Genomic DNA, 27,244 nt, shown 5'->3' with positions numbered 1-27,244 from the left:
GTGTTGTCAAATGTCCAATAAATACATTAGAGGTAAGGAAAGTCAGTTGTAGGACTAGAGGACTGCGCATGCTCGTCTGTTGTCCACCTCATGAATATTTAAAGTTTCTCTGCGCTTCCAGCCTTTTGATTGGACTTTGTGGCGCAGTTTCCTGTGTAATGTTTTTGAGCCGCGGACCTCGGTGCCTCTGCTGCGTCTGTGGACCTCTGTTCTCAGTCGTGGGGCTGTCAGTGAAGTCTTTTGAGGGTCTGCCGGATGGACACAAGACAACACTGAAGCTCGTTCAAACTGTGGGGGATTTTAACGGGAATATATTTCTAAAACGCGGATTAAACCCTTTGGGATTGTTATTAGAGGAAAGGAAAAGAAAGGCAGAGGATGGTAAGTAGACTCTCACCTAGTTCACTTCTGCTGGCACTGTCCTCTTGAGACCTTCATATGTAGCTTTGGACTTTTGAGATCAAGAGGAATTGACAAACTCAGCTTAAACATATCCTAACACATTTATTTTTACAATAATTGTATTTGCTGTAGAAGTGACTTCTTTATTTGTCTAAGTGGTTGTCTTTGTGGTCGTCATAGTCTGTTAAATGTCTACAATATAGAGCTATGCTCTAGAGTTGTATTTTATGTAGGCTTAATTGCCTCTATCCCAGCTGTACTGTAAAAATAGATGCTTTCATCAACAGCCTTCAGCCCTGTTTTAAAAACTGGTTTGTTCAGGGACACCAGACGGTGCAATGTGAGTTGTGTGTTTATGTGTCTTTCAGAGACAGGTTTTTCCTGGTCACAGTAGAATGCCACCCTCTATTGCAGCAGCAGACACACCTAGACTTATCTTACTGAGGATGCATTACAAGATACAACTGTGTGTTTGAGCAACATGTCTCTAAACCACTGTCTGTCCCACTGTTATTGACAATGTCATTTTTCCTTTTGTATTACAACATTTACAGTTGTACAGTGCTGAAGGCTCTCTTCAGATGTTTTACGATTGTAAAGAGCATTTTGCGCAAGAACAATTAAGTCTGAGTATATGATTAATTTACAAAGTAGAATAATTAGTGCACAATTGGTTCTATCAACTGTGTTTTTACATACAAACTCTGATATTGTCATTGTGTCTGAAGTGTCAGACGCCGGCTTCACTGAGTGGTTTCCTCTCTGCCAGATGCTGTGTATGACAGCAGATGGTTTGTATTAGGGTTTCTCCTGTTTGGGAGGTGCATACTGAGTAACCCCCATCTTTCCCTCACTTCAGACCTATCACTACTGCAGAAATGTGCTCAGGAATTCAAGTCCTCTCTGTTAAACAGGAGACCAGAATCACTGTATGGACCTGGGGAACTCGTTTGGCTTGTCACTGTTTAACTCCGTACACAGAGTTCTGACTTAAAGAGACTTCCTGGTCATTTCAACCTCTGCTTCAAACATGAATCAGAATGAATGACAATTGCCAATTACCAATTGTCAATGAACAGAATTCACAAACTAGGAACTTGCTTTGGCACTAATGTGCAACATAGAATAATAAATAATAATGGAAGCAAAATATATCACAAGGGCATGCATAACATTTTTAATTTACAAAAAATTATATAGACTTGGTCTGTATCTATATACAATTTACAGATGGTCAGAATAGTGCAAAAACTGAACAGTGCAATGAATAGTTATTGGTTTGAATAAAGTGCAGGTGTTAAGTGTCCATGAGTTGTAATGGAAAACAGCAGAGGGAAAGACACTTCTTGTTTCGGGAGGTTCTGGTCCGGATGGACCGTAGCCTCCTTAAAAGTGGTTATGGCAAGATGGGAATAATATCTTTACATTTCTGTGAGCAGCAATTGGTTTTGTTTTCGACATTGGACACAATTTAGACACCAGTGCAAAAAGAATTACTGACAATGTCTTTATAGCTTTATGGTCTTCTTCATCTAAGTTTCCCAGATTAGATTTTACTTCCTTATACCGTGCTATTGAATAGTAAAAACAGATCCATAAATTACTTCTCTTCTTCTCCACCCAGTAGCTTTTGTGTTTACCTTTTCATACAAAGTGGTTCATTCCATTAAAGCACAAAGTTGTATTTTGAAATATATATACCGGTAGATGAAGTGTGCTGCTGCTGTTGCTGCTGCTGCTGCTGCTGCTGCTGCTGCTGCTGCTGCTGCTGCTAAACTAAACTTAATTCCTTTATTGTAATGTTAGCCTGGTCTATTAGGCACATGTTTCTGATACTTTTTTTAAATGTTCTTTATTTCAAGCATTTATTTATACAGAAATGCATGAAAATAAATAATACAGTAAGGCTGTCTCCTAAAATCACTATTAACTAGCTTTTACAGCACATGTATTTTGCTGAAAGATTGCCAAACATCTTGACCTGCTGCAGGTTTATCTTACTCTGAGTGAAACACAAGACACTAGCCAGGAGCTCTGAGGTTTAGTTTCACATTGTCTTGCATTTCTTTGTTATTTTGTCTGTACTGAATAAGAAGGAGACTAAAATATTTTTGAAATTTTGCTTTGTTACTTAAATTAGAACTGTTCCATAGTTACATAATTAGAAGTGTGTTGTGATGACTGTTTGTGTAGTTGCACACACCATTTGTTTTCACAAGGTTATTATGTGCACATTCAATGTGAGGGACGGTGTTCAGCCCTGCCTTCTGGCAACAAATGATCATGGTCAACTCTCAATAAGTGGAGTGTCACACAACAATGTCTTTGATTTTATATATCACACTATAACATGAAGAGAAGTGCATTAGACCTGCTCTTTTCTCATGACAGACCCATGACAGGGTTTACTGTCCAATCTGCTTTTGTGAATCATTCACAGAATACGGCACGTTGACCCATGCAGCAGGCTCTCAGGACTGACTCTATACTACACATTTGTAACATTTCGTTTGTTTGCATTTCTATTCCTTTGGCGTGAACTAAGTGGACTAGTGGTGTGTCACTCTCACGTCACAGCACAACACTCCTGGGTTTGACTCCCGGACATGTGGCCTTTCGGTGCAGCGTTTACATGTTTCTCTCTGTGTCTGGGTGGGTTTCCTGGATAATGGCTCAATCAAACCTTATTGTTACACTAACCCAATAAAACAATTAAAATGTATTAAAATATTAGACATCTTATTTGAAAATAATTCATAAGCTTCTCAAAATACATTAGAGGTTTTCCCACTGTGGAGACTGTGGAGACTTTCTTAGTTTCAGTCCCAATTTGATGCATATTTACATATTGTAGGATCTAAGGACTGGGGCCACAGGAACCTTTTTACCTCTTTCTCAGGAGCTGGTTCTTTCCAGTGAGGCCAGGAACCGTCCTGCTAAAACAAAAATAAAACATTATCATTATTTATTAATTGTATGTGTGTGATGCAAATGATAAATAAATTGAACACAAAAATACAATTCAATTTATAAGTAGTAACTTTTATTGGTCATTTCAGACCTTTGTGCATCACTGTTTTTATATGCAAGTTTACAGAGCTCAAAAATACTTTTGTATTGCTCACTTGATTTAGTATTTAGATGTTCTAATGTCTGTTAGACCCACTTTCAGCCGCTGTTACTGTGTGAACATGCACTTGGAAGACTGGGAGCTTCCTTTAACTAACTGGGATAGTAGTGATTTCGTGCTTGGAACAGTTATGTGTGAAAATGCTATTTTTGTTAGAAGTAATACTTGGTTCTTGCGCACTAAAGAACTAGTCACACGAGACTCAATCACTTTTTGTTGATACTAGTGGTTGTGGTTGTAGTGTATGAACATTGCACATATGATGGTCACACTGCCTATTCATATTCAACACATATTCAACACACTATCAAGAATTTACACTTTTTTTATTTTTTAGATTCATATTACAACAGCTAATGCATTCTGTTGACTGTTGAGATATGAATATCTTAGTTTGAAATACTCCATCCTCATTGTCTACTTAATTTTGTACCCTCTCTTCACTTGAAGTCAGTTTGTTAACTATCACAGCTGACCCTTCCCCCCCACTGAGCCATGATTTTGAGATTCAGGACAATGCTACAAAGTTCCAAGTACCAGGAAAAAGATCTAGGCACATGTAGGAGATGTCAACAAACATGCTTTTCTCTGGGTATTTAATATTACAGTATAAACACCTGTCACTTTAACTATAATTTAATCACTCACTGCACGTTCCCTTTCTGCACTGCATCTGTAAATTTAACTACATTTTGTGTACATAGTAAGCCTATTTTTATCCTGTATTAATTTTAAATTGTGTTTTTTAACACAATTATGCCCTTCTTGATATACAGTGTTGTTTTATTATTGTTCATTGTTTTATGTTGCACCAAATCACCAAAGCAAGTGCCTATGTTTGTGAATTTTGTTCATTGGCAATGGAAATAAACCTTTTTTGATTCTGAATCTGATTCTGAAGAATAGAAACAGGCCCATTGAAGTCCTGTTTAAAACTGCAGAACGTTGTGGCATTTTATCGTAACACGCAATAGATTTTCAAATACTTGTTTTCATTGTCGAAAAGCTAAGTGACATTTTTGAGCCCAACGGTCCATGTGTTACTGTTACCTGGAGTCTGAATAGCTTTTAAGGTCAGACCTATGCTACGAAGGTAACTATGGTTCTATGAAACCCGGATTCCCGCCAGGGGTGGTGCTTTAAGCACTGAATGATTCCCTGTGCATGCAAAGGGAATAATCCAGTGCTAAAGCACAGTTATTAGGGATGAAATAGTCTCAAAGATAAAAATTAACATACATTAACATAAATATAAAACAGAGAAACTTGATAAGTATATAGAAGGCAAAGTTGAGTGTTGTTGTAAACAGTTTAGTTCAGTTTGCTGTGTTATTCTAACATTATTTTTTACATAAATTGAATGTTAGCATTAGCTTAGAGACAAAACTACTTACTTTTATAAGACATTTAGATGTTCCCAGGTTAATTTGAACATGTTGCCTGTGATTATCCATCAATAACTCTCTGCTTTGTGTTAACTGATTATTAAGGAATGAATGGAGCAGGATGGAACCGGAACTAGACTAGAATAGAACAGGCATTTTCTGAGCATTCAAGCCTCAACTGCAGGACAATACAGGATTTCTGAAACATGCATGGTTCAAAATACAGTTATAACATGGTCATCAAAGTCAATTTTACAAAATATTAAGTCCTGTTTAAGGTCAGGTATAACTTATAACCATCACTGATGAACTTGGTGGATGCTGCTTTTCTACTGAGCTTCATATCACATCATTGTTTATTTTTCTCCCTTGTCCTGGATTTGATAAATGTTTCAGTCAGCACTTTGAACACAGTGAGTGAGCATTGCCAAAGTGCAAATCTAAGCATACAGACAGTGTGGGTGGACTTACTGCTTGGAAAGTCAGACCACCACAAGATGTCATTGCAATGAAGAGAGAAATTCTTTGTCAAGCCAGATGTTTGCTTTGAAGCCAAGGGCATTCAAATATTGATTGTTCACATATTAGCATCAGTATTAGTGTCTGAGGCTCGCAGACGTTATTATTCATTTGCACCAAGACTAATACTACTAGACTACCATTATATTTACTTCAATACTTACTTAAATATATATTCATATTCATCCTAAATAATTAAGTTCCAGTATGTTGCAGAATACAATGATCTGTGTGGCATCATGGGAACAAGAGAGGGTCGTCAAAAGTACTGCAAATCAGATATTAATTCATACTAAAACTAGTATCGAAACTAGATACTAATTTGAGCAATTATCATCAATACTAATAAAAAGCACAGGAATTGGACAAACATTTACCTTTCCTGACCAGTTTTACAACAATCATGAGGTTTATCAGAGCTAATTTAAGACCACATAGTAAGAAATTACTATTATTTTGTGTTTAAAATGATATTCTAATAGCCTTTGATATTCTAATAGCCTTTTTAAATCGCTATCACGCTATTCCTTAATATCAAATTTGAATTTGAGATGTTAGTATTGTGACAACGATAGAACACGTATCAAGCCCAGAGGCCAAATGCAAAAGCTAATGTCCTCACCCTTTTTGTTTATGAACATTTGCACTGGCTACTTCCTGTATGTGAGCACAGTGTGTTTTGTTTTCTGTAAAATCATCCCAAGTTCCCAAGACTCATAAGTTTTATACAATGCTCTAAGGCACCATCTAGCTCTGAGGCAGGTATAGGGTTCAATTTGTTCACTTAAAGCCCAGAGTTGGACTGAAGAAGTGAAAAGGGGAAACGCCACAGAAATGAGGGGAAAGTGCTGCTTATGATCCAGAATAAAACCAACCCATTTCCTGTACCCCCAGAGGATTCTGTCCAGTGCTCCCCATATATGGTGATGGTATTTACTGTACATTTAGTCCATGCGGCTGGGCTCTAGCATTTAAGAATCATGTTGAGATTAAATTCTGGAAAGAAATTTGGTGGCATTGTTTTTAAGAAATATGGTAATTGGGCATGCACTACTTACACAATCAAGAGTCAGTAATTATTGTCAGTAAGTATTGTGATTGTAATGTATTTTATGTACTTTGTTATTTTTGTAAACATTCATATTCAAGTCATTGCGGTTCTTGTTTTAATAATTATTTCATAATCACTTTTCTACCCTGTTAAAATAATTATACAGGCTTGTTTAATGAGTGAGGATTAGTTGAGCTAACTGCAAAGTAAGGTGATACCAGTGTTGTCATGGTCACTGAGGATTCTAGTCACTAGAGAAACCTCTCGGGTCCATTTGTGTGTGTGAATCTCTATGATTGCTTCTAACAGAAATGTGCTGATGAAAGCAGCATGTTAAGTTTGGCTTAACCTCAAAGCTAAAAATGAGAGCTAGGATGTTGCCATGTAGATTAGATGTAATGCTCTGGTGTATTTATTATAGAAGGAAAGGCCTCCATGAGAGAAGCTCTCTTTTTCATGGGTGCCTTAAATTCATAAAATGGCAAGATTCTCCAATTGAAATAACTTCTATGTTTTGTTTCATAGATGTAGAGCAAAGTTGCTGAAAGCCTTTATCCCAATTCTGTGTTGATACGGCTACAAAATAAACATGTCCTGACATCTGACATCAGTCTACATCTTAAATAATCAGGCAAATCCATTGATGAAATCATCATTTCTTCTTTTACAAAAATATAATCAGGCAAATCCTAACCGTATACTGAGTTTAGTGGGCAGGATAGTTTTGAGACCGGATGGAAATTATTCAAATCATTCTTCTTTATGCAAAGGGAGAACAAAAATCAGCTTTCCATTGTAAACTGTAAACAATGCGATTAAAACATAAGATCCACACTATTAGTGGAGCTGATAACAATAGCATCTGCTGATTTGGTTGCCGTGGCTTCTGCCCAGGCTTTGTCACATTCTTGAGCTAATGCAGCGATGTCTGGACAAAACCAGGGATTATCCTTATTTTTGACCCTGACTCTTTTAAGAGGGGCATGTTCATCAGTAATATCATTAAATGTTTTAAAGATAAAGTCCAGCGCTGTGTTGGGTTCTATAATATTGGTGGTAAAACCAATGTCACTATAGAACAGATCAGACAGAAATGCTTGCTCAATAAAAGCTTATTCATTTCATTTTGTGGTCCACTTACACCTAATAGGACCTAATATACACCTAAAATCAAGAGGACAGACACCACTCCTTTGGTAATTCTGAGGCTTGTTGCTTGAGATAATGTCCTGTAATGTTGCTTTAAGTGGGTCTTTAGGGTCCTGTCGGGAGGAGCAGTCATAAGTTGTGTGAGGTTTAACACATTACAATAGTGTTTTAGACTGTCAGAAGTGTTGAACAACCAATGGATGTTCATGTCACCTAAAACAAGCAACTCAGAATTATCAAAAATGGAAAGAAGTATTCTAGCTCACCGACGGGTACAGACAAGGGACGATGAAAATGTACTACTATTATTTTCCCACATCAAGGGCTATAAATTAAAAACTCTTTGACTTGGAGACTTTGGTATTCAAAGATATTGTACAAGATTTTAGAAATATTGCTACTCAACCTCCTTTGCTGGGTCTATCACAATGAAATTTATTATAATTGTCCAAAGAAATGTCAGCTTCTGAGATCCTGGAGGTTAGCCATGTCAGAGAATACAAATGTATCAGGATTTGTTTTTTCGTTGATATATTTAAATCAGTGTTATGAACATGATCTAATGGAGTATTTCCACAGAAAGGCTTTTAGTAGATTTAATGTTGATTAAAATGATTCGTTGTTTTGCCGGTCTGCTTCGATCCTCTTCTATTTATTATTCACCACACAATTGTGAGGCTCGTAATCATCAGCTGATTCCTTTCTTGACTGGGGTCTTAAAGGACCCTGGGCATTTGAAGTCCGTATACTTGACTGTCACACATTGACTGCTACAGACACAAGAGTGAGCTCAATGTTAAAAGAAAGAAGACAAGAGCCATACATATTTGGATGCAGGATTGCTACTGTCCTATAATCCACTTGCTACTGTCCAAGATACTCAGCCCAGTGTTTTGAGAACCTCTTCAGTCTTTCTGGAGCAGGCCTCCTTTTCCTGTGTGGATCCTCCCAGAACACATTAGAGTTGCCTCATTAAACTCTGCTGTAGTCAAAACACTTGAAGGATCCAAATATTTGATATTTCCATTCGGTTACGCTCTTCATTCCACACATAGCTCAAACTAAGGTTAAATAAAGCTTGTTAAATTGTCTTTTCGTTTTCTTTTTTTTCTTGCTTTGACATTGACTCATTTGACGTTAACAAGGTGTGTGGAGATATTCCGTCTGTGCGGTAGAGACATGTGTTTGAAAGTTTTTTCAAGACATGCCATAGACATACATTCATGTGTAAAAGAGTTTATGTACCAAATGTGTTTTTATTAGTGATTTAAGATTTAAGGCTCCCATTGTCAGCAAAATCTCACCTCATATCATCAACTTTTTGTGCTTGTTTGTTAATTTTGTAATAAATTACTGTGGCATACATCACCACCACAGAATCTGATAACTTATCTGTTAACTTACTAATAACTTTTTATATTTACCAGGGGAGAAACTCCCATTGTTTTCCCGCACTACATGATTTAAGTCTTTTTAAGTGTTTTATTTGTTTAGGTGTCTATAAATAGTGTAGTCCACAGGCAGGAGGATGTTAAAGGCTTACTGGTTCTCTTTCTGGTAATTTGGAGTTCATTAAGTGACGTATAACATTTCTGGTTAATTTCCCACTTTATAGGGTTATCTTGAGCTTTTGTGTCATGTTTATTTAATTTATTTAATTTTGTTTTAATTATTTGGCTGTTGACATAATGGGCATAGGGCAGACCATCCATTTGTTTTGATTCAATTTGATTTCTATACTCCAATATCAAAAGTTTTTAGGTCACTGGACCCTGAAGCGCTCCCAATTTTTGTTCGTACTTATTTGATCAGATAAATACATACAGCCTGATAAATGTTTTAAGTGCTATCTTGCTAACTTTGGCTGATGTTGTTTGTCTTGCTCTGTGCATTGTGTAGATCTATATTCAGCAGAATGACACTCATTTTTAACAGCACATTGTGACCCTGATCCACAGTAGCCAGACTGCCCTGAGTCATCACACATGATGAATGACCTCAGCTATCCTGAGACAAACTGCGCCGAAATAAAAACAGACATGGAGTGGGAAGTCTATGTCAAGATGAGGATAGCAGAGCAAGCAGTACCGCTTAAGCAATGTTCCTTTAGCTTCTCTAAAGTAAATATGATGATGTGCTCAGCACAATGATAAAATTGGATTACCTCAGATTCTTTCAGCCACAATATGCAGTTCATGTCAGTTTGTGCTTCAGTGTGTGATTCTCGATTAGTCTCATTGTGTTTTTACAGTGAAATAACAATGGCATGTTCTGTTGCAGGGGAGCCGGGGCCACTACCGGTACCACTGGCAGAGCCACAATGTCAAACACAGTGGAGTGGATGACATGGTTCTACTTAGTAAAATCAATGAAGATGCCATCGTGGACAACCTGAAGAAAAGATACATGGACGACTACATCTTTGTATCCTTTCAAACGTCTAAGTCACACTGCTCTGGTGAATGACTGTGTGTTGTTTCATCTGTGCTTTTCCCAGAATTTCTCATTCATGATGCTAGAGTGAGTAATAGGTCTCTAACTGTGGAGAAAGGCCCCTTAACAGCCCCTCACTGCTAACGTTGCAAAGATAACTCATACACTCCCACCATTGCCAAACCAGGGTTAGGGAATAAAACATGAAAGTTGCAAAGCATTTTAAGTACTGTACAATGTGATGAGAACAATTATTTGTTTTTAAAGGAAATGTGATGAAATAAAAACTGTATCTGTTTTTTAATACACCACTAACCCTAACTCTAGCTGACCTGTTATAACTTACTTCTGCTATGCACCCGGCTCATGATTATTAAGTCTAACTCTGGAGTGAGGCCTTTGGGTCAGTACACAGCTGCCGCTGTGAGGTTGCCCTGCTAGCGCTGTGTAGGTCACTGTAGGCCACCCACAATAGCTGCTTTATTAGCCTTGAGCTGTGTTTTGGCACACAACACAGCAGAAACATAGAATATAATTATCTAGGACATGAAACTATCAACTTTTGCAACAGTGCTTTGCTATAGTCTTTTTTTTTTTCTTCACATTTTCAAGCTTTTATTCCCTTAACACACCATCCTCTTAGACATATATCGGTCCTGTGCTAATCTCAGTAAACCCTTTCAAGCAGATGCCATATTTTGGTGACAAGGAAGTGGAGATGTATCAGGGCGCAGTAAGTAGTGTTGTGATTACCCTTTTCAGATTATTGTGAACAGATTATGTATCTAAATATAATTCTATTGGTTTTGTTAAAACACACAAAAAGATCTTTTACAAACCTACTCGGCTAGACTTGGAGGACATTTGATAGATATTAACTATGCATTTTAATATGTTTCAGGCTCAGTATGAAAACCCGCCTCACATCTATGCATTGGCAGATAACATGTACAGAAATATGATGATTGACCGAGAGAACCAGTGTGTGATTATTAGGTAAGACTTCATTGTTATCATTTTAAAAGTTGTGACCAGAAAGGATTTTGGTTAAATCTTGAGTAATGAGAACACATAAGCACTTAAAGCTATTGTGAATGTAAGTTTCTGCTTACAACAGAAAGGCAAACATGGAACACACACCTAACAGGTTTATCTCCATAGGTTGGGTCAGCTCACTCCGTCCAACTCAGTGCATTATTGTGATGTGTTTTGTTAATAAATAACTAATACTCAATTGAATGTGAAATGATTAGCAGCTGGTTGTTGTCTCAAGATCTTGCTACTTCCTGGTTTAGACAAAAGCTGAATCGGCACCTGTTTGATTCTCTCACAACAGCTGTGTCTTTTTTTTTGTTGAGATTGTTTAGTGAGAGATATCTCTTTGGTTAAAATGTCGAAAAAGGAAAGTGCCAAGTCATCGTTTGTGGTACAGTAACCTGTGCATTGTGGTTGTTTTAGTGCTCACGTCATGATGAAACGACTCAGCACTTTTGACTTCTGTTCATCTAGTTGGCACGAAGTTGTTTGTTTAACAGTACAAAGGTGCTGAATTGAATTGGTCATCAACTATATGAGCAAACTGGAGCAAAAAGGAAGTGGTTTGACTCCATATTAATAGCCCATGACTATATTCAGCATAATTTATTATCCCTTTCATAGCACAACACAGGAATTTCCCGACTAAACTCAGCAAAGCAGTGTTTTGGAGTCAACTGTTCAGCTGCATGTGGCAAAGGATAATGAGTCAATCATTATCAGGGAAGTCTATTCAATACATCTCCTTTTTAGTTTATATCTCCTTGACAGAAATTAGAAATTTGACGGTATTCAAGTATAGTGTCAAATACAAATATGTTTTACAAATGTTGCTATTTAATAAATCAATGCATGTGTTATTTGTTTATTTTCCCCCACTCATACAAATCCAGTAGACAAAAATGGGTTATTTCCAATAAAGGTCGGTAGGCGGTTGCTGTATGTGGCATTTACAAAACAATCATTCACAGACAAATTTGAAAGTAATTTACTCATTTTAGTTGTTTATTTGTTGATCACATTCACAATGAATGGAGTAATGTTGTATGAAACTGATTGGTTTTGACACATAATGCCCTGGCAAAGGATTGCACAAAAGATGATAAGGCCTTCTATGTGTGTATTGTATTATTGTTTCCTTCCTCACTACTTGGAACAAGACCTGCATTAATGTGAGGGTTACCCCATTGTGCCACTAAGGCCAGGGAAACACATATAAAACACAAACGCATACAATTAAAAGTGGTACTAAATATAATAGAATTTTAAAATGACATACAATACAATAAACATTTGGCTTATAATGGAAACAAGTCAAAACGGTGTGTTTTTGAGCAGCTCCCATGACTGTGCTGGCAGCTTTAACAGCCTGCAGCTGTATTTCTCACAAAGGCATTACCAACCTGACTCTACTTCAAGAGAGAAAAACAGGCTTCAGTGTTATCCACTGCCAAACCACATGTGTCAAAATATGTATGGCCCTGCTAAAGTGAAAAGCAAAGAGCAAAACTGTGAGAGGCAAGATGGAAAAGGAAAAGAAGAAATATCTACAAAACTAATGACAAATGCTACAGGAATTGAAGCGGTGGTAATCGAAACTATTGCTTTGATGCTTGGAAGAAGGCACAACGATGATTATTGTTTTTTTTCTCAGTGGAGAGAGTGGTGCTGGGAAGACGGTGGCAGCAAAGTACATCATGAGCTACATCTCCAGAATCTCAGGAGGTGGAGGCAAAGTACAGGTGAGAGCTGCTGCAGCATGTGGTGTAACATGTTCAACAGGTCGGGCATGTTTGAAATGGCTGTGCTGATTAATTATTTTACTGTTGTATAATGTCTTATGTAATTAGTGCTTGCAATAAAATGTATGGTGTGTGAATTGTTTTTGTGTTTGTTGTTGCATAACTCTTTCCATTTTCAGGCTGACAGAAAGCTATTAAGTGTTCTAATGCTCCAAAATTTTTGTCTTCCAATTGTGTCTTTTCTGATTTAAATTCAAGCCGAACCCATTTTGCAAATCACCTGCCAGATTATACACTTAAAAATTAGGAGCTCAAATGATTACTTGAAGTTGAAAGGACCCTTTGTAGGTTGCAAATAGTACAATAGATCAAATTAATTTAAAAAAGTAATGCATTTTAACCAAATGTTTAATCAAAACTATTAATAATAAAGAAAGAAAGAAAATGACTGCACCGAGAAAAGTGAAAGTAGATATATTTAAATCTGTCCAACAACATCCAATGCCTACAAACTCTTAAGCACTTTCACATGCCTAATTTGGCCACCAACACGGCTTTAGAACAGCTTTCTTAAAGGGTAAAGTGGGGTGGACCACAGCCAATTAGCAAGTTTGCATTCATAAAATGTTTTACAATTAGATTTGATTAGATTTGGACACAAGACGCTGCTTTTACAATACACTTTATGGGGGGAACAAAAATGACCTATTTACAAGATAAAAAAGTTGGGTAAAGCAACTTCAATCTCATATATCATCAAAATAAACACTTATACACCCTAGCCCTTCACATCATCCATAGATCCATCCACAAGAACCATCATTATTCTGTTTTCTGATCTAAAGCGTAGTACGTTCCCAGTTTCCATGAATGAATTCTGTTTATAGTGGAAGGGGAAATATTTGAGAAGTCATGTGTGTCTGAGTTTCAGATGGCTCACAGTACAGATGTCCTCCAGACAGACAGTATTTGTGTCTGAGTGGAAAGTTCCAGAGCACTGTAAGCTGGCAGTGAGGGCGAGAAGCTGCTGTTCATATGCTCCATGTGTGACGCCGCTAACAGCTCATTGTTCCTCTTTGCAGCACGTCAAAGACATCATCCTGCAATCCAACCCACTGCTGGAAGCTTTTGGGAATGCCAAAACTCTGAGGAACAACAACTCTAGCAGATTTGTACGTTTTTACTTCAACACGGAGACATTTGTCAAAAAGGCCACAGTTTATTACTCGTAAAGTAATGGCATTTTTTTGTAATCAATGCAGAAATAAATATATAGCTTAGTTAATCTTTGGTGATATTTTCGGCCCCTCTAGAGATCCACTCTCCCAGTTTTATTATATTCTTCTGGTACATATTGCATTACAGCGTTGTCTGTCTAAAGAAATAGTTTGTGACTTTTAAAATTATTTTATGATTTCTGATAAATGATCATGATCGATTAGATACACAGCAATGTGAAGGATTTTCGATCATATGTCAGGATGTCAGCTTCCCGGTGTATCCAGTTGAATAGTATAAATCCATGCTTTAATCCAACAGGGAAAGTACTTTGAGATCCAGTTCAGCTCCGGCGGTGAACCAGACGGAGGAAAAATCTCAAACTTCCTTTTGGAGAAGTCTCGCGTCGTGATGCGAAATCCTGGAGAGAGGAGTTTCCACATATTCTACCAGGTGAGGCTTTACTGGTGCTTTTGTTCCAGAGCTAAAGAACACATTTTGTCATTTAGCTGCAGGAACCTCTTGATCAATGAAAGTAAAGAGCTTGATGATTTAGACGTCTAACTTAATATATTGTATAGTTTTAACAATAAATGCCCTGTTGTTCACAGTTAATAGAAGGAGCCAGTGGAGAGCAGAAGAGCAGCTTGGGGATCACCAGCCTCGACTATTATACTTACCTCAATCAGTCCGGTTCCTACAAAGTGGACGACATTGATGACAAGTCTGATTTCAAGGAGACAGTGGTAAAACTTCTTTAGTCTAATGATATTCTTCACGTCTTTGTACTCTTTGCGTATGTCTAATTACAAGCCATTTCCAGTGCCGTTGTCTCCTCATGACATTCCTGCCTCTCTCAACCACAACGCCTTTTGTTTCGCTTTCCACTATTCCTTTTGTTTTTGTTTACTTGTCGAACCGTAACGGGACTAATTAACCCTCATGCGCAACAAACCACAACTCTGATTTAACAGTCCTTTCTTGCCTGCTTCTCACTCAGCATGCCATGGACGTGATTGGCATTAGTGCAGAGGACCGCTCCATGGTGCTTCAAATTGTGGCTGGAGTCCTGCACCTGGGAAACATCAGCTTCAGGGAGTCTGGAAACTACGCCGCGGTGGAGAGTGAGGAGTGTAAGTGGTTTTATTAAGTACAGCATAATGAGGGTACAGTAGAATAATATGTTACAGTTTAGAGAAACGTGTTTTACGCTTTCATTCACTCTTGGTTGGTACTAACTAAGCTACCTTTTGACACTGATTCATTCTTAATAGTTTTCAGAAAGTTAAATGTTGGCTAATTGTTATGGTTGTGATTAAATTTCTGCTTTGGTCTGATAGCCCCGAACAAAAGCCACAATCACACTCACAATCAAACACTGCTTTGGTCCTCTACTTCTTTTTGTTCTCATCCTTTTATGTTTAGTCCCAAAATAATATGGTCCATATGAATGAGATGAGAGGCCAGTGAACAAAGCCCTAGTCTTTTCTGGGAGAAGGCAATAGCAGGTCATCATAGCCTCTGCTTTCTTGTCCCCTTTCCAGACCCACTTCCTGTGTGATCCAACTGCAGTCTTACCATTACTCTACCCTCAGGTCATTTTGTTTTTTAGATAATCCATTTATGGTTCATGTAGAGGCTCATGTCATGAATCAAAAGCGGGTGTAACTCTGGGTATTCTGCAGAATCATTGATCAGATATCTTAATAATTTAGCCAAGTCTTCATGAACACAAATAGATGTAATATGTGATCTGTCTATTGAACACAAATAGATATTTTATGTGATCTCCGTACTGGAATTGCAAATATCTCTATGGACATGTTCATCAGGCACTGCACTGTGACACTATTTTGCTCTCTGCTCATTTGACTAACAAATTTGCTAAACATGTGTCACCGTGAAGCACATTGCCTTTTGTTTTATTATGAAAACTCTTTCTTACGTAAAGAATGAGTCATGATCTAAAGAGGGTCATGGCGAGTCACACCCTCGAGTCCCAGATGAGGGCTACTGCAGTTTTCAGAGGCACTTCCAGACATAGCAGGTCGGCAGTGCCCCGAGAACCATTTCCTTTTAGGGGAAGTGACTCACTGTAATAAGGCTGGGAGGGACTCTCAGGGGATAATATCAACTCCAGGTCCAAGCTGGGAAACCATTCATTCAAACCCATTCAGCTCTTTTCTTTAGTGTATGAACATTATCTTACCTGGAAAGCAGAAGGATTTATACACGTCATACCACTTAGGGGTTCCTGATTGAAGTACTTTTAGAAAATAAATTGATTCTCAACAAAGTTATTTTAACATTTTATAAACATTATTAATATTAAAATGTTATTTGTGTGCTGCCCGTTAAGCAGCAGCACATATTCCTTCCTGAAGATGTGAGACAGACTTATACTCTCTACTGTTCAAATCCAGGCTAAAAACAGTTCTGTTTGGCTGTGCATATGGCTGAAAGCATTTTTTGACACTGTTCCTCTTTAATTTAAGTAATGTGTTTTAATTTAGTAAAGGTACATTTTGTTTTAATTAATTTATTTTATTTTCATTCATAACGTAAAAAATCCATTATCATCAACATACACAAAGAATGAATGAAAAGGAGCAGAAAGAAAAGCAACATTTTACAATGATTATTATGTCTGTTTGTATTCTGATTTTAATGAATATTGTATTACTTTGTGTACGAATTGTGCTCTACAAATAAACTTGCCTTGCCATTTGCCAAATCTCCCTGTTCTCACCCCCATTTCACGCTACACTGCCCTGTCTAGTAAAGTCTACTGGCCAAAAAAAGTCCTTGAAAATGACAACTTTATAACCGCATAATAAAAAAAGCTTCATTACTTGATATAGACCAATATTAATAGAATTCCTTTTTTCTATATTTTTTTTTAAACAATGTGATTTCATTTAATTGGAAAAGACTTCTCTTCATTTTTCCTTCTTTTTTGTAGTCTTGGCATTTCCGTCATTCCTACTTGGAATTGACCAGCATCGTCTCAAGGAGAAACTTACCAGCAGGAAAATGGACAGCAAATGGGGAAGTACTGTGGAGACGATTGACGTGACGCTGAACGTAGAGCAAGCGTCCTACACTCGCGACGCACTTTCCAAAGCCTTACATTCACGAGTGTTTGATTTCTTGGTTGAGGTACTTTTTATTTACTTTTCATACAATCGTTTGAAGTAGTTGTTTGTCTAATCAGGATCTAATGCTGTTCGCTCTTTTTAATGCAGTCCATCAACAAAGCCGTGGTTAAAGATCACCAGGAGATCAATATTGGAGTTTTGGACATTTATGGATTTGAAATCTTCCCGGTAAGTTATTATGCAGTCTGACATATGGTCTGTAGAAATGTTCATAGATTTAACAAATAAATTAGATTAAGGGATAAACAGTGAGCATTTAAACAGATTAACTGTAGAGGATCAGACTAATTTGGAGCCATTCCCTTCATGAGGCAATATGCTTCTATAAGCTCATTATCGGTATGTGTTGCAAAAATGTCTAAATTCAACACAAAGTATTTGAAAATTAACTTGCATCCCTACAAAATAGTCATTGCAGTATCAGTTTCTGTTTCACTGAATGGGGTTTAGTAGACAGGAGGTTGCAGACCACCCCAGGACAAGGTGCAGGTCAAAGGTCTTTTGTTTGTGTTGTAAATGACAGTGTTGTTCTGCCTTCAATATAATGGAGGACCATTGTTAAGCATTATGGCCTCAAAAAAAAAAAAAAAAAAAAAAAAAAATTAGTGCTTGCAATAGAATGTATGGTGTGTGAATTGTTTTTGTGTTTGTTGTTGCATAACTCTTTCCATTTTCAGGCTGACAGAAAGCTATTAAGTGTTCTAATGCTCCAATATTTTTGTCTTCCAACTGTGTCTTTTCTGATTTAAATTCAAGCCGAACCCATTTTGCAAATCACCTGCCAGATTATACACTTAAAAATTAGGAGCTCAAATGATTACTTGAAGTTGAAAGGACCCTTTGTAGGTTGCAAATAGTACAATAGATCAAATTAATTTTTAAAAAGTAATGCATTTTAACCAAATGTTTAATCAAAACAAAATATGAATAACTATTAATAATAAATAAACCATTGTTAAGCATTATGGCCTCACAGGAAATATATTTCTCACTGACTCCATTAATTATGTTCCACCAGAAAAATGGATTTGAACAGTTCTGTATCAACTTTGTGAACGAGAAGCTGCAGCAGATTTTCATTGAGCTCACATTGAAGGCAGAACAGGTAACGCACCACAGAAACGGTTTGTTTTGTTGCACTTGACTTTGAGTTTTATCTGGATCCTGCTGTTCTTTGTAGGAGGAGTATGTGCAAGAGGGCATCAAGTGGACACCAATCGAGTACTTCAATAACAAGATAGTCTGTGACCTCATTGAGACCAAGGTAAATACATATTTGCACTTTGAGGACATTAATTACAACTTTATTTTGTCAAAGGGTCCCAGCATGCTTCTTAATGTGATTCATGGTCCCCACTCAGACAGTTAATCCATAAAATCCATAACAAGGGGTTTGTACTTTTATTTTGAGAGGAGCAGGGGGTCTGTACCAGGCTCAACATGGCTCTTTGCACTAGATTTGATTTAGTTTATCCACAAACAAGTTGGCATGTGTGCTTATTACAGAGGCTTGTTGTTTCCTCTGTGCTCCCGGTTTCAGCTGCGGGGCAAAGGCACAAGAAAGTGTTAAGCCAACTTTGTGTATCATAAAGTATTGGCTGTTTAAATCAAACTTGGATTCAAATTGGAAAACCTATTAAAAATGTAAACGCTTTTTCAAGAAACAAAATGCACTTATCTTACTTTCTTTTTACTATGGAATTCCTTAATTTAAAGGTAAAAAACAAAATACAACACGATACTGCGCTGTTTTCAAAAGTCAAAACTGCACCGTATATAATTTATTTAAATGTGTACAACATACTGACTGACTTCACTATCCATCGTGCCCAGAATCCACCTGGCATCATGTGCATCCTGGACGATGTGTGTGCCACGATGCACGCTGTGGGCGAAGGGGCCGACCAGACGATGCTGCAGAAGCTCCGAATGCAGATCAACACGCATGAACATTTCAACAGTTGGAACCAAGGATTTATCGTACATCACTATGCTGGGAAGGTAAACACACTGCCTCAAAAACAGAAAAAACAAATAAAAGTGATTTTATGTATCATGTGGTTCATTTTACTTTCCTAAAACCCAAAGACTTAAGCAGACATCAGAACATCACTTGACCAGAGGTTCTGTCAGGTCATTTTACGTATGGCTTCAACCCAGTAACTCGATGCCGTAAACTAAATTGGCCATGCCTTAGGAGTTTTCAGAGCCCCTCCTGTCCAGCTGTGAATAAATTACTTTTTAAGACACAGCGTTGCAGATAAAACGTTATTTTATTTGCCCAGGTGTAAATTGGGCATGAGTAACCTTTTAATTTTCTCATAGCCCACTGACCTACTTTAGGATAGAGCCACATTTACATTGTTGTTACGAGTGTCATTTAAGGAATTCACTCTCAGTGTTGTGTCCTTCTCTTGTAGGTGTCCTATGATGCAGAGGGTTTTTGCGAGAGAAACCGAGATGTGCTCTTTACTGACCTCATCGAGCTGATGCAAAGCAGTGAAATGTGAGTCACCACTTGTAAATATCTCCTTAGTGCTAACCTTAGTTCTCCTCCATTGTTTTGCATGTCGTTTTAATTGAACACATGTGAATTTGAATGTGTCTGCGCATCTGGAAATGAGTACAATGTAACAGAAGTGCGGGCTGGGGCCTCATCGTGCCCTTTGCCCCTGAAGTACGTCCGGCTGCCGTCCAAATGTGTGGCTCTGGGTCTCTCCAGTCGAGCCGTACAAGTGCATTTCCCTGCAGAGCTGCTTTTTGTGGAGTCCGCCTGCCGTGTGTTTAGGCTTTGGTTTTTTTTTTTAATGTCAAAATGGCCATCTGTGCAAAGAGTCAATGGTCTGCGGCCTCAGACAGACCCCTTTGTGGTTATACGAGACAAAGGCGCATTTCTTAATTCCTTCAGACAATTGCTTGATAATATATTTTGGCCAAATAATGAATTCAAGTGTGTATGTTAAAATCCAATAAGCAAGATCTGGCACGAGAACACTTGAAGGAAATGCAAAAGGACGGAAGAGCCTTATTCTTCTGAGCTGCAGCTCTAAACACAGAAGAAAAGAACCGCAGCATTAAAAGCCGGGAAGTATGAACAGACTTTTTGCATACGACCTGCTGATCCCTCTTTGTTCTCTGGCCATAATCTACAATCAAACATAAAACAAAAACAACTGTGGGAGAAAGGGAAGTTGACTTGAACAGACGGTTGAAAAGGTTTTGTTCAGATTTCATTTAAATTGTACTTTGTGTCTACCGTGCTCAGACACATTGTTTGATGTGAGTAATCAAAGCAAAACTCCACAATGTTAAAGATTTAGCAGCTTATCCGGCTCGCTAGCTACTTTGTACTACTGCACTGATAAATAGACTGGTGTTTTTCTCTTACCAAGGTCACGCAAAGTAAAATAAAAAGTAGATTGACATTGGAGTGTAATGGTGGCTCTATGGTTGTGTTCTGTGTTTTGGGTTTAATAAAAATAACATATTAAAATGCTATTTGTTCAACAGTGGGTTCATCAGAAAACTGTTTCCGGAAAACCTCAACGCTGAGAAAAAGGGTCGTCCAACCACAGCAGGGAGCAAAATAAAGGTAATTTATAAAACCCTCTTTAATTAATTGGATTGGTTGGTCCAGCTCTGGGCAATAGTGTTTTAGTGTAAATACATGAAATGTAAAACTACATATGTTCCTCACAGTCTCATGTGGCTCTTGTTGTATCTTTTTAGAAACAAGCTAATGATTTGGTGAGCACATTGATGAAGTGCACGCCACACTACATCCGCTGCATCAAACCAAATGAAACGAAGAAGCCACGAGACTGGGAGGAGAGTCGGTAAGCTCCACTCAGGATCTTTGTATTTCAGATTGAAAGTATTGTTCAGTGCTGATGACCATCCTGTTGTGAGCTGGCACAAGCTGTGTCATTAATGAGCCCCGGAATAACTGTCCACAAGGGAAGTTTGTGTCCGCTTAGTGCTCCATTAGGTCTTTGTTTAAGAAAATGTCAACAAAACATGCTTCATTTACATGCAATGACCTTAAGTTATGACTTCCCCTTGTGGAGGCAGATGCCTATTCTCAATCTGCTAGTTGTGAATTATTTTTTGTGATGATTCAAATGTTAATGATGATGAAATTGTACGTTGTTAGGTCTTTAAAATTACATTGTTTTGTTCATTAATATTTCAGAGTGAAGCATCAAGTTGAGTATCTTGGTCTGAAAGAAAACATCCGAGTTAGGCGTGCTGGCTATGCCTATCGCAGAGTCTTCCAGAAATTCCTCAAAAGGTAACACAACTGTGTTTGTTTTTGTTTTTTAAATGAGCGCGACCTTTAGTTTTTATAACATTGTGTTATAATATTGGCTTGAGAGACCGTGGGTTCTGTTGCTCTGGCAACCGCGGAGGCCATGTTGCGAGTGAAGAAAGAGCAAAATTCGAATCGCAAATAATGTAGAAATAATGCGATAAAATTCAGATTTGTTGTCCTAATAATGCAGAGAACTCTACCTGTGTCTGCAGTTTTTCTGAATTAGGAAAATTAATATTCACCCTAAAAACCCTGCGTTGTTCTAAATTTTACACAGAATTAAACCATTAAACTATGTTTGTGTGACACCATATGGACACAATCATTGATCGCTATTCTGTTTATTCATTACTATAAATTAAGGATTTATCATCTAAAATTTAAAAATATGTTTTTTTCAAGATTTGTTCCCATAAGTTTGGTAGAATATGAGCATTATATAAAGTGCAAACACAAAAAGTCAAATTATCAAAGTATTAATTTAAATTATTAAGTCGAACCGGTCATTAGTTTCTAAGTTACCATGTTGACGTTCTCTCTAGCTTATATTATAACTCATGTTTTGTAATACCACATTTTATATCGTCTGAATGAATTGTTTTCAATGAATAACAACGTTTCTAGTTGAATATCTTGATTTAGATTATTATTTTCTTTCCATCGGTTTGTATTTTAGGTACGCCATCTTGACCAAAGAGTCATGGCCGACATGGCGAGGGGACGAGAAACAGGGCGTCCTTCACCTCCTGCGAGCGGTCAACATGGACCAGGACCAGTTTCAGCTTGGTCGCTCAAAGATCTTCATCAAAGCCCCTGAATCGGTATGTGGCCGTCTGCTTGCTCAGGACTCCTATTTTCATGTATAAACTGCTATGTTAGTACTAAGCTCCATATAAGGACATCAGTGCCCTAAATTGGGCTTGAGTCCTTGTTGCATGGGTGGAGACTTAACCCGAGCCATGCACCACGTCAGCACTGAGTCAACATTACGCTCAAACTAAAACACAAGCAGAGGCTGTGAATGCAGAGTTGGAGGACATCATAAAGGGTTGTCTTTTTCCACATGAACTTTTTTTCTTCATGTTTTTAATAAAAGGAGTGTTTGTGCGCGTGCACTCCCCCTTACATTTTGTACACAAGAGTCGCAGTACTCATACACGTTTGCCTCAGAGCACAGGCAACTCATTCTAAATGCAGTCTGATGCTGACCCTGAAAGACTTTCCTTATTCACCAAAATGAATAAGTGCCAAGTCCCCCATCTTCCACGATAAATGTTTATGGGACTCAGACGCACAGATCACACGGGGCGCTGCACTGAAATGAACTGCCAGCCCTCTTAACTGACAAGAGTTAATTAGTTTTACAAAGGCGTTGAAGAAAGTTTTTCTGACGCCACCAGATGTTTCTAGACATAAAAGTGGTGAAAGATGGGCTGCTGACGTACTGTAAAAGAGCTGCTTTATTCAGGTTTGCTCTGTTGACATTTGCAAATCTGTTAAAATTGTGGTTAAGTTGTACATTTCAGAGTCGATAAGGATTAATGACACCAGGCAAACACCAGCTGCTGTTTATGTTAGGAGTCCTTCACCTGGGAGATTTAATGATTAAACCAGTAAAACAGGTTTTGGTGATTACGCAGCACCTCTTTGTTAATTGATGACTAATTTCTCTTCTTCCTGGTTTCGTTGTGACATTTTTCCTCTTAGTTCAGTTGTGTTTTGTCATACTACTGTTTGTGGTCAGTGGATGGCAGGCCGGCCTCAAAAAGGGGCCAGGATGTTTAGTCTGTGTAATTGTGTGTCAAAAACAGCATCAGGAAATTGGAATAGTAATTTTCTCTTCCCTCACTCATCAGCCTAAAACATTCATTCATACTCCTTACATCTTTCATGGTTCAGATGCAGTGGGGTTGTTCATGACTTCAATGCATTTGAACGAGAAAAAAAAATTCATACAGTTGTTCAGTGTACAGTAGTTCATCAAACAGACTCCACACCATTCCTTCCATTCTTTGCATTTAGGCGTGCCTATGACTGCTGAGGTATGCTTATGTCTTTGTTTGTGTTCACAGCTCTTTCTACTGGAAGAGACAAGGGAACGAAAGTTTGATGGCTATGCTAGAACAATTCAAAAAGCCTGGAGGAAGTATATGGCCCGTAAGAAATATGTTCAGATGAGAGAGGAAGGTGAGTTGTGGATAGGGCAGTTTTTTGTGTTGATTTACTGATTAACTGAATTTGTGATTGTTGCATTTTCTTTAGCATCTGACCTGTTGTTAAATCGAAAAGAGCGACGGCGACACAGCCTCAACAGAAACTTCATTGGCGACTATTTGGGTATGGATGACAGGCCCGAGCTGAGGCAATTTCTGGGCAAGCGAGAGAAGATCGACTTTGCAGACAAAGTTACAAAATATGACCGTCGTTTCAAAGTGCGTAATCTGCTTTTCTGCAGCTCCTGTCGCCCTACATTTGATACATTAATGATAATGTTGTGATTTTATTTGTGAAGGGAATCAAGAGAGATTTGATCCTAACCCCCAAATCTGTGTACCTGATTGGAAGAGAAAAAGTTAAACAGGGTCCAGAAAAGGGACAGGTGACAGAAGTGCTCAAGAGGCGGATTGAAGTTGAGAAAATATTAGCAATTTCTCTAAGGTATGTCATTTTAAGTTTGTATCTAAGATTTCCAAAACAATATTAATCTTTGAAGTGTTTGTTTTGTTTACAATGGTAATGTGTATAGTATTTATAATGTTCAAGCAAAATTACAAATAGAATTACACTATTAAGATTACCGCAACAATTCAGCATTTTCTGTCAGTTGCATTTGAGCTTAATATAAGTGAATACAATATGTTTTTTTTAGAGTTTGTTTTGGAAGAATCATAGATGAAATCATGTTTTGAAAACATTTGATTTTTAATGCTCCTACATTGCTTGCTTTTGAAGAAATGTCATAATTGTTGTTGGGTTAGTTTGGACCAGGTGGCCATAGTAGACGCTTTCAAACTTCACGACAGAATAAAACGAGTATCTTTGTGTGTCACAGGCACACACTGTCGTCTCTTTAGAGGAGCGCCACCCAATGTGCCTTTGTGTTTCCATGTAAATGTGAAATTTGACTCCAGGGCTTCATTTTAGGACTGCCTCAGAACAACAAAATAAGGCTCTCATTGTTTTTCAGTACACTACAGGATGATTTTATTATCCTGCATGAGGAGGAGTACGACAGCCTTCTAGAGTGTGTGTTTAAGACCGAGTTTCTAAGCTTACTCGCCCAACGTTTTGAAGAGAAGACACAACGCAAGCTTCCACTAAAGTTTAGCACCACGTGAGTAAACATATTACAAAGATTCATTGTTTTGTTATACACATTCAACAGTAATCAGATTTACATATTCTCCTCAGACTGGAGCTGAAGTTAAAGAAAGAAAACTGGGGCTTTTTGAGTGGAGGTGGCTCCAGACAGGTCCTTTTTGTTCAGGGTCAAGGGGATCTGCCCGTTTTAAAACCTTCAAATAAATCTCTCCAGGTCAGCATCGGACCTGGGCTTCCCAAAAACACACGTAAGTATACGTTTCTGGATTGTAGCTAATCATTAACATAAACATCATTATCATAAACTACATAAAATATTGTATGGGTTATGCACACATTTTGTCTGCTAAGTATTTCTTGTGGGTTCATTCTTAGGTCCCTCCAGGAAAAGCTTTGCTCATAGTGGTACTAATTCGAGCAGGACACAGCCCTCAAGAGCTGCACCTGGACCTCCAGGTAAAACCAAAACCATCGGCCACAACTTGAGACATTATTCATTTTGTAAAAAATATACTGAAGGTGTAATCATTTTTGTTGCAGGGGGTAACCAGAATGGTAGACTAAAAAATACTAACTCTGAAGCAAATCAGAGGAACGGGGAGCACCACAGTAATCGCCAAAGACGGAATTCAAGCAACGCAGCACGACCAAATCTACCAACCAATAATAACCTTCGCAAGGAAACAACCAGCCACAGCAAACCACCAGACAACCGCTTTCTAGGGGTGCCTGACAAAGGAGCCGCTGGGTAAGAAATATAACCAATAATGTAGCTATATCCTGTATTGTTATTTATGATTTAAAAAAAAAAAAAAAGAACATTTTTAAGTTATTAATTTTGGCTAAAAGTACATCTTATTTTTTGTTTCATACTGTTTGTCTTTTATATACTGTTTATTTTACTTCACATTAATATACCAGTATTTTACTTATTAATACACCAGAATGACACTATTCTCTGCTGCTTTGTAGAACGCTTTGTTACAGTGCCATCTTGTGGCATGTATGTGAGCTACAATTTAAAGAACACATTATTGTAATGATTGCTCCTTTGTCTCCTCAGAGCACGTTTGCAGTCAGCCAACAGACCCCCACCAGGAGCAGGACGGCCAAAGCCAGCACCCAAACCCAAACCTCAGGTTCCTCAGTGCAAAGCCCTGTATGCCTATGACGCGCAAGACACAGACGAACTTAGCTTCAATGCCAATGACGTTATTGAGATAATTAAAGAGGGTAAGCTGTCTTTAAAGTCTTGTCTGTATTTTGTTTATTGATTTGTTGCATAATGTTTCTTTATTATTATTATTTGCAATATAATTACAGACGCCTCTGGGTGGTGGACAGGTCGACTTCGTGGGAAGCAAGGACTTTTTCCTAATAACTATGTGACCAAGATCTAGGAGCTGCTGAGTAAAATGAGGGTTTTACTGAATCCAAAGAGGATAAGGGGGATTGAAAAACAAAACAAGGACTGCTTGGTTTGACTCAGAAGCGCCTCCTCCAACTACTGCCGTAAATGAATGTTACAACTGACCAAAGACCAGCAGACTTGAATCCTCTCATTCAGACTGTTTGACTCTGGGCTAGATTCCCACAGAGTTTTGAACAAAACTTGTATTAATTTATTATATTTATAGCTTTTTGTGTTTTCTTACTGCTGTTTTCTTTTTGCTGAAAATTTGAGCTAAAAGGGGGTGTAATGAAGCACTCTGTTATCATCTTAAAGGAAGATAATAGTACTTTAGTAGTCTTACAGTTGCTGCTGTTGTATTGTTTTTATTAGTACTGTACAAGTAAAAGCACCCTCACTTCAAACTGATTGTTTTTACATATTTGCGTAAAAAAGCCTGGTTAGTACTAAACAGCTTAACAATTTCTGTTTCTTTTTTAATAAACTGTAAAGGCTATGTAACCTGGACATCCTTTCTGTGGCATCATAGCACTTTACTGGTACAGGTGCATTGTCAGTCTGTAGGAATTGCCTTGGCCATGTTCTGAACTGACATTTTTGTATATGTGGCAATACATCTCAACTGTTGTCTGTTCTTTTAATTATTCTTTCCATGTTTGTGCCTTCTCTGAAGTTGCTCCTTTCTATGGGTAAAAAGATTGTTATAACAAGCTAGGATGAACAAACTAGATTTTATCAATATATTTTAAAGTAAATAGATGCTTTCTGCACTGGTTTTCTACTAATTTTTTCCCCTTTTGCTTGGATTGTGTATATTTTAAAACGGCAATATTTTTCTAGATATTCCTCAATATTGCAATGGCCATATTAACATTTATGTCTTGAAACAACATGGATTATTGGGATCCTTTCACTTGCATAAATCTTGGATTAATAAAACCATCTGTGCAATATCAGAAAAGCCTTTTAATAAAGACT

The 27,244-nt window shown here is 37.8% G+C and overlaps 1 protein-coding gene across 1 annotated transcript; it reads left to right on the top strand.

Moving 5' to 3' along the window:
• Positions 1 to 142: 142 nt before the first annotated feature.
• myo1ea (myosin IEa) lies at positions 143 to 26,308 on the top strand. The gene is made up of 28 exons (XM_072464567.1): positions 143 to 381; positions 9,917 to 10,060; positions 10,713 to 10,802; positions 10,971 to 11,065; positions 12,759 to 12,846; positions 13,929 to 14,018; positions 14,386 to 14,517; positions 14,676 to 14,810; positions 15,065 to 15,197; positions 17,027 to 17,223; positions 17,310 to 17,390; positions 18,241 to 18,327; positions 18,403 to 18,486; positions 19,056 to 19,223; positions 19,643 to 19,728; positions 20,733 to 20,814; positions 20,952 to 21,058; positions 21,415 to 21,513; positions 22,211 to 22,355; positions 23,607 to 23,721; positions 23,797 to 23,966; positions 24,047 to 24,192; positions 24,722 to 24,868; positions 24,946 to 25,103; positions 25,231 to 25,311; positions 25,396 to 25,603; positions 25,919 to 26,088; positions 26,179 to 26,308. Exons 1-28 carry the CDS (start codon positions 379 to 381, stop codon positions 26,253 to 26,255), a joined length of 3,318 nt encoding a protein of 1,105 aa, XP_072320668.1. The 5' UTR covers positions 143 to 378; the 3' UTR covers positions 26,256 to 26,308.
• The last annotated feature ends 936 nt before the right edge of the window (positions 26,309 to 27,244 follow it).

Source organism: Eucyclogobius newberryi, unplaced genomic scaffold (genome assembly GCF_026437365.1).
Source record: "Eucyclogobius newberryi isolate DKJ021-1_F unplaced genomic scaffold, fEucNew1.0.hap1 SCAF_5, whole genome shotgun sequence".
NCBI lineage: Eukaryota > Metazoa > Chordata > Actinopteri > Gobiiformes > Gobiidae > Eucyclogobius > Eucyclogobius newberryi.
This window is presented reverse-complemented; position numbering and strand designations above follow the sequence as displayed.